Consider the following 8,648-nt stretch of genomic DNA (forward strand, 5'->3'; position numbering starts at 1 on the left):
GTCTTTGTGTCACAGCTGGCCATGCCTTCTGTGCCTATTCAGTGCCCAGTGTAAGGACAGGCATTCCTCACTGCAGCACCAGAGCCGACAGGACTGCACACCCTGACCATGCAGCACCTTCAAAAAAGATGTCAAGGAGTTCACACACTTCATTCTGACCCTTTTTTGTTCCGAAGCGCTCATAACTTGCATATGAAATGTCAGGATCCTGTTTGGCAAAGGCTTCCATTCCATGGAAATGGAACAATACCAACATGTTAACCAGCACAAGATCAAGCCACTGATCAAGCCACACAACTATCAGCAGCTTACAACCAATTTTCAAGGATCTTCCTTTCGTACTTCAGCATGTATCTGGTGGAAAAAAGTTGTTTATAACAATCACAGAGAACCATCAGTTTTTCAAAAGATACCTTTAAAAATCATCATCCCTTTGAGCAGAGGATGGGGCTAACAGTAATTCTGTATAGGATACCATACTCATCAAACCAGATGTCTGCTGAAACAACAGACAGAGGACTACAACACCTCACTGGCTCAGGGAGAAAATGCAATTCATGACTAAAAACACTTCCTAAGAAACTAAAGTTCAGCAGAGAGACACAGCAAACTAAAAGAGCTGGTCACTGCTGAATTTACTTTGCTATTTACTTTGAATTTTTGAGTTGCTGATGTAATTTTCTGCTTTCCATATCACTGCACTCCAGTTTAATGGTCTAATCTTTTATCAATGATTTAATTTGACGGTGTATGGTCACCAAAGGATCACATTGCTTTACTTAATCCTACATAAGCCTTTGAATCATTTGGAGATTTTTGCTTTTGTTTGTTATGGGAATGAAGTTAGGAAGATGGTGAAACTAGCTTCCTAATGGCCAGAATCCATTCTATTTTCAACAAAATTTAAACCAGGATCTCCACCCTCGTGTTTGCAGCTCATCAATGAATTGAGAAATTAATTCAAAATTAGCCAAAATCAAGATAACACCACCACCCCAATCTATAACCAGTTAAGATTTTCCAGTCTATGGATTCTGAGGACCCAACTGGGCTATTCAGCTGCTACCAAGAAGCTCCATTCTCATTGAGTCTGCCAAGAGAATCATTGTTCAGTGTAGGACAGGCTTGGGCTCTTACTGTTCAAGGAAAAACAGGCACCTCAACAAGCAATTGGATGAACATAGTGCTGCTTCAGTCTTCATTCCTCTTACCTGCCATTTCTAGCTATTCTTTGTGTACAACAGGACCCCAGCTACTGCTGCAATCAACTGTGTTGTGAAATGCTTTATGTCTGTAAAACATGTGAATGTCTATTTGCTATTATATTACAACCCTCCTTTCCACACTCAACAAAGACGGAAATATGTGACATCTGCTCTGTCTGTGAAGTTTTCAGCATGTAACTGATGAAAACCATGTAAATTATTTCAAAACATATTAAATGTATCACAGAATTAGTCTCACAGTTAATGGGCACATGAAACATAAATAAATTATTTCCAGTTTCTTACAATTCTTGTTGTGCAAAGGTGCACAAACATGTGTGCCACATGAGCCGCATCCTCCTTTCCCTTCCCCACCACCCACCTCCTACCACATCTTCCTCTTCCAACATGTAAGAGCTCCTGTGAGAAATTCATCATGCTATTAATTGATGAAAGCACAGTCACTCCCAAAACACTCAGTCTTAGGCTTCCCTGAATTAATAACATGACCTACAGTAGGTTTTCTCTTGCTCTCCTAGGACATTTTTCTATGAATTGCAAAGCATTCTCTCTCCATCAGTGCCAGGCTTTGAAATACTTCATTTTAAGCAAGTGGACAGTCCTGCTGATGTTACTGGAACAATATACACGTGTTCCAAGTGCAGTAAATGCTTAAGTGTTTTGCTGGATTGGAATCACTGCTTTTAACATCTTTTGACAGCAATTACAAGCACAATCCTGGAACAACAGCCTCCTCCAAAGTGCAGTATCAACACTTTATAAAAACAGTACGCCCAAATCTCCAATGAATTTTCAAAAGCTTTGCTGGAACAGAAATTTCTACTATACAAGACTTGGAAATGTAGTCTGCAGTGTTACTGCAGTGATAAGAAAAGTGAAGGGATCCCTCTTGTTCCCCACACTAATAAAAATCTAATGTAATTGTGCCATCACAGCCAGCAGAAAGAAAATGATTCTCCACTTCAACTGTTGGCAACACCCTGGATGAGGGCACTGATTTCTGCACACAAAACAGGATTTCGGCAACATCTGGATCATACAGCTGGACCCTCTGGCTGTGCTATACCACAACAAGACATCGGGATTTAAGATTGAACCAAAGCATCTGAGAACTCCTTAGTTAAACTCACATCTGCTGCTTTGATTCTATTTATTTATAGTCAAGACATTCTGGAGGAATCAAAGAATGCCAGAGAAAATGACTTTAACTTTTGGAAGAAAGTGGAGCTGGTAGAGTAATGGTCAGTGCCCTATTATGCAGATAAGTGAGCACTGAACTGGTTATATAAAAGAATGACTACAAGCTCCTAGCTAACATTATTAATGTTTAATGATATAGATCAAAGAGGTTTTGTTTGAGGTCTTAGATTATAATCAGGGCAGCTTTTGACAAGGAGTTGTTCATGCATCTTTTAATCCCAACTCTCCATTTCTTTGGCAAAGAGCTTGCTTTTTGGTGATCCCACTTTTTACAGAAGAAAATAGTCCTAGGCAAATGTCCCAAACCAGTAATGTCAAAGCTTCCAAATGGCCACCATTTAGCATTGTCAAAGACAGATTCCCAAGTGCAAGCATGACTGAAAGGTCTGTCTGTCTTTCTCTGGATCTTTCTTGGCAGCAGAGAATGGACACACAGACACATGCAGAACACATTGAGCAAGCAGCCTGGATTCTGTTTTGAGCTGGTGGGAATAGCCTCCCAAACCACAAATCTAAACTCTCTCTTTTTTAATACCTTCAGATTACCTAGCTGTAAGAAAGAGCACACAGCTAATAAAGGCTTTGAATCCCTCTTGACCCCTGAGAGGGAGAATAGATAAAGAAATAGTGGGAAAACTAATGCAATTATTATCCTGCACTCTGGTTCCTCTGTGCTGATACAGCAGAGTACAGCAGATCCTAATTGTGCATCCTCTAACATCCAGAAATCTCATTAGAAAGGAATTAAAGGATACTGGACCTATGTCTGGGATTTCTGGAAATGCAGCAGCTCTGTTCCGGTGGCTGGGTGTCCAAGAATGCTGAGCACACCCTCTGTGCACACACCGGCCTTGCAGCACGCACATGGGCTGTCCATGTCAGCTGGAAAATGTGAGTATATTGGAAAATGTGAGCTGGTGAAGGGTCTGGAGCACAAGTCTGGCTGAGAGAGCTGGGGATGGTGAGCCTCAAGAAAAAGGAGGCTCAGGGGAACCTCACTGATCTCTACATCCACCTCGAAGATTATAGCCAGGTGAAGGTTGGTCTCTTCCTCCAAGCAACAAGTGACATGGCAAATTTAGAACAGCCTCAGGCTGGGCCAGGAGAGGTTTAGATTGAATGAAACATTTCTTCATGCATAGTGTTGCCACATGTTGGAACAGGCTACCCAGGGAAGTGGTTGAGTCACCACCCCTGAAGGTAGTTAATACATGTGTAGATGTGGCAGTTAAGGACACGGTTTAGTGGTGGACTTAGCAGTGCTACATTAACGGCTGAAATAGATCTTAAAAGTGTTTTCCAATCTTTAAGTGACATAATGACAATGATGTTATGATTCCACAAGTCAAAATGAAAGGATATTTAAAATCAAAGTTTGCGGAATCTGCTATTATAGTATTTTCTCATAAAGACCTTGCATGACATTACTGACCCAAAATGAACTCAGTTCATCCTGTGTATTCCAGGGCTTTTCAGAAGTTATATAGCTCTTAATAATGTATGTTTCATGTGGAAGCAGGGATTGTTATTCCGACATGGTAATAGGGAACTATATGGTGTCTTCAAGATGCAACAATGACCACCTCCCTGTTGTGGGGAAGGTGACCTGGATTACTGCCAATGCAATGAAAGGCTTCAAGTCACTTGAATGATCACTGACCAGACCTGAAATCCTAGAAGAGTAATAAAGAACAAAAGGCAATAAAATCATCTTTATTTTATAATGGTTTTGCTTTCTGTATCAAACTTGCTCATTTGTTTCTCTAGCTCCTGAATCATGGTATCACTTTTCATGTTTAAAACAAAGCCCTATTACTCCAATTGAAATTAATAATTATAAAAATACAACTTTTAATTATTATACTATACACAAAGACTTCAACTTCTTGTACTTCAAATCCTCAGAACCTGTTTACAAAGAGGTTTTGAACATGGAGAATCATCAACTATATATGACTCATTAAAAAAAAAAACAAAACACAGAAATAGCCATACTCCCAAGGCTCTTGTTACATTTTCCCTGTTCTAAATGTAAAAGAACAAAAGACCATTTATCTGACAATTAAATTTTTTTTTTTACTGTAGGGAGACATATCCAACCATAAAAACACTGCAAATTAAGGAAATCCAGTCTTCATTTTCAATATGAAATAGACAATACAGGAAACACTTCAGGAAAATTAAATTGCAAACATAAATCTTGAAAACCGTATCAGTAACATTATGACTGCAGGTGCTGCCCAGCTCATATCAATTTGGATCATACTGAAGACCATGACATCATTTTTTTTATTTCTCTGTCTTCCCATTTTTTTCCCACTAAAAGCTTCTATTTTTTTCAGGTTGAAGGCATTTCAACCCTGCTCCCATTAACATTTTTTCCTCAGCTGGCTGTTAAATCAGTATTAATTTTAGTCTGTCAGAAGCAGGGAGGGGAGCAGCTCACCCCTGGGCATCTGGAAGCAACCTCCTAACCCCTGACAAAAGCAGGGAGTGCTCTTAGCCTGGATGCAGCACTCAGCACCTCCCCAAAGCAGGCTTTTATGCTGCAAGCAAAAGTCTCTACCTATGAGAAGTGGCTATTTCTGAGGTTACCTAGACTACAGGAGCACTCTCAAATCACTGAACAACACACAGAAATGAGGCTGTCATACAGCTTAGCAGTGGCTGAACATCTTTGCCACAGCATCTTGAGATGTACAGCATTACTTTAACTCAAACAGGGATTTAAAATGGAAACCTAGTGACCAGCTGCTAATATGAGTCCTGCTCATTAGCACAAGGGACCTTAAACCAAAGCCAATTAGAGCACCAGCAGAACAGAGGACATCCAAGCCTGCTCAATCAGCTGCTGAGTGGAGATGAACACACTGATGCAAAAGGGCTCATTTTAACAACAGATTTAATAGTTACAGTCAAAAGCTGTTCTTCATGGCACAGCTAATAAATACAAGACAGCTGAGGTGTTCAGGTGCTTGCTCAAGCTGCACTTAGGAGGAGGCCAGATTTTAACTGTGCATAGCACACTGCAGATTCACCAAGGCTGCAAGTGGTGACCAAACTCATACTCTGCTTCTGTGTTTACATCAGAGGGGCTCTAACACACAGGGCATGTATGCTGTCTCACAAGACATCTAGCAAAGCCAGCTTGGGTCCACAGTGAGCAGTACAAAGTGTGAAGACACACAAAAGCAACTTACAGGAATATAAATAGTCTTCAGTATCCTGTAAAAATAAACTAACTTGAGAAGTAACCATTGCTTGTATGCCTTTAAGCATCTCAGTTTAGGTTAATACCTACCTACTTTTCTACAAAATATTAATGTGTCTGGTATTCATCAGGTAAAATGTAATACCTGCTGCAGGTGGATGATAATGAGAGTGATAGCAGAATATCTTTAAAAATGATTATGAGCAGGAAGCACAAGCCAGTAATTCTCTTGTGTTCTCACTCATTTGTTTCTGAAGATATCTCACTGGACCACACCACTAGAGATGCTACAGAAATGATTCAAACAAAAAAGCCAAAAAGATATGGCAGTGAAAAAGAAAGCTGAAGAAAAGCAGTGCCTAAATTAAAGGAGTCACTATGGTGGCAGGAATGGAAAGGGCTGACAGTTCAGAAAGGTGCAACAGGCCTGTGATGGGGAGTAAGAGAGGTAAGTGCAGCCTCTGCTGTACACAGGAACCTAAGACCTGGATTCACTTCCTTCAGTAGCAAAAGAACCCAGGAAATCCTCTCCTACAGCTCACCAAAGGTTAATTACACAAATACCCCTGGAGGAACTCCCCACATGCCCTGTGCTGTGCAGACCCAGTGAGCCCTGTGGCCCCACTGGGAGAGATCTGACAGCCCAGACTGCTTCCCACCATCCTCACCACCCCAAGGGCTTTGAGGCACACAGCTCCAAGGAATTCCAGCCTTTCTTCTTGAGGTGTATTGCCTTGCCTTCACCTCACACTGAAACAAAAACTGTCAATTGACACTTCTTGTGACAAAGGAAAACAACAAATTAACCCCAAAGGATCAGGGAGAAAAGCACTTTTCACTGTAAACTGTTGCATTAATAACCTTATTAAGTGTAAGACACATTTGCACTGGGAACTGTTGAGAAAGTAAAGCAATAATGCTTTGTGACTCTTCCAACACACAGAATTGGTGTAGAAGTTATGTAGAACATAGGACAACAAGAATGAGGGAAGAGTATAAAAAGAGAATGGGCAGTACTAGTCCCAGCTTCGGCACACTCTGCTTCTGTGCTGTGGGGGCTCAGTGCTTAGGGAACAAAAGATGGACACAGGGAGCTCAGTGATTGTGCTGAGAGGGACCATAGGAAAATGATCTGACACCTGCAAAGTTTCTTTTGAATGCTCCAGTTACCAGGAAGATCTCATATCAATAGAAATGATGCTTTCCTCCCCACTGTGGTTTTCCTTAAAAAAAATCTTAGAAATACATCCAAAGGGAAGAGATGCTTGGACAGCCAACTGCTACCTTCAGAAAGGCAGAGCCTGACACCCCCTCAGAAGTGGACTTTAGGAAGAGAACAAGACAAAACAGCCATTGCATTAATGAAACAGAAAAACAGCTCAGGGATCAGATTTGGCTTCCAACAAACACCTTCAGCTGAAGTCAGCACTCAGGCAGCAACAGTGCAGAAAGGCTTTCCTGGCCCCTACTCCACCTCTAAATGGTGGGCGATGTTTTTTGGCAAAATCACAAACTTGGATCCAAATTATTCTTGAAAAAGTCCAATTACACTTAGGTACCCACATGAATAGAAGAATATATACTGGAAAAGGTAATGGATGGAATGGATGGTGAGTGTGGCTTTTTCTCAAGCACAGCACTTTCTGTCTGTTAAAAATCCAAGTCACCTGGATTCACCATGATGATGTCTGGCTTTGGGTGGCTTATAGCCAGAACATACTTCTCAGTATATTAAGCATGAGTACCTTGAACACCAACACCCACAGCCATGCCTCGAGCTGGAATCAGAACTAAGCTGCAATTAAAAACATTGTTCACGTGAACAGAGGAGTATTTCTATACACGCCAAGCTGGATTCTGTATGTGTAGACAACAACTTAAAAAAACCCCAAAATTAGAGCTGCACATACAATCGCAGCACGGAAGGGGGAAAAAGAACCGAAAAATCGCATTTTCGCTTTCCATTTACAGCCGGTCTCGGAGGATGGGGAGATGATTCCTCGCCCGGCGCAGCCCGAGGCCGCTGGCAGCGCCGGGCCCGCTCCGGGTGCTAACAGGTGCTGCGCCCCGAGCTGCGCCGCCAACTTCTCCCCAGCAGCGCCAAGCCGCCTCATTTTTTCCCTTTTTTTCCTCCTCCTCGCCCCTTTCCCAAGGCGCGGGGCCGCTCAGGTTTACACCCGCGCCGACGCAACTTTGGAGTAGAGGACCGGAGCGGAGAGCAGAGGAGGGGATGCGCGCCCCGCCGCCCCCGCCCGGGCTCCCGTCCCGTCCCGTCCCGTCCCGTCCCACCGTCGCGCACCACCTGCGCGGCCATGAAGGAGAGGTCCATGGTGCTGCCGCTGGAGCTGCTGGCGGAGCTGGCGGAGGTGCTGAGGCTGCCGCTGCCGCTGCTGCTGCTGCCGGGGGCGGGCGGGGCGCGGGGGCGCGGCGCGGGCACCGCCTCCCCCAGCAGCGGCGGGCGCGGCCGCGGCAGCGGAGCCGACACCGGTACCAGTTCCAGCTCCGGCGGCTCCCGGCCCTGCCCGGCCCGGCTCGGCCCGGCGCGGCTCGCCTCGCGGGCGGCTCGGCAGGGGGCGGGGGCGGCGGCGACCCGGCCCCCGCGCTGGGCTGGGCTCGGCCCGCCCCGCGGCGGGGGGAGGCCGGGGCGGCTCCGCTCCGCCCGCCCGGGCACCTGTGGGGCGGCCCCGCCCCGGCACCGCTGCTTCTCACGGCACCGCTGCCCCTCACGGCACCTCTCCCCCTCACGGCACCGCTGCTTCTCACGGCACCGCTCCCCCTCACGGCACCGCTGCCCCGCCCTGGCACCGCTCCCCCTCACGGCACCACTGCCCCTCACGGCACCGCTCCCCCTCACGGCACCGCTGCCCCGCCCTGGCACCGCTCCCCCTCACGGCACCACTGCCCCTCACGGCACCGCTCCCCCTCACGGCCGGCAGCCCCTGCGGCGGGCACGGCGGCCCGGGACGCCCGCGGCGGGGCCAGCCGGGCCGGCAGGAGCCCCTCGGCCCCCG

At 45.6% G+C, this 8,648-nt stretch overlaps 1 protein-coding gene across 3 annotated transcripts in view; it reads right to left on the reverse strand.

Annotated features, from left to right (window-relative positions):
* The window catches only part of C6H14orf132 (chromosome 6 C14orf132 homolog), a 40,647-nt gene extending 32,410 nt beyond the window's left edge, over nucleotides 1-8,237 (reverse strand). The window contains exon 1 of one of the 3 annotated variants that reach the window (XM_064423469.1): nucleotides 7,927-8,237. Coding sequence is in view for 2 of the 3 variants with exons in the window: in XM_064423470.1 (XP_064279540.1) it covers nucleotides 7,937-7,966 (30 nt within the window). In the remaining variant the exon portion in view is untranslated. The remainder of the gene's footprint in view (nucleotides 1-7,926) is intronic. The other 2 variants (XM_064423470.1, XM_064423468.1) reach the window with 2 other exon arrangements.
* Between the last annotated feature and the right edge of the window lie 411 nt (nucleotides 8,238-8,648).

Source organism: Passer domesticus, chromosome 6 (genome assembly GCF_036417665.1).
Source record: "Passer domesticus isolate bPasDom1 chromosome 6, bPasDom1.hap1, whole genome shotgun sequence".
Lineage (NCBI taxonomy): Eukaryota > Metazoa > Chordata > Aves > Passeriformes > Passeridae > Passer > Passer domesticus.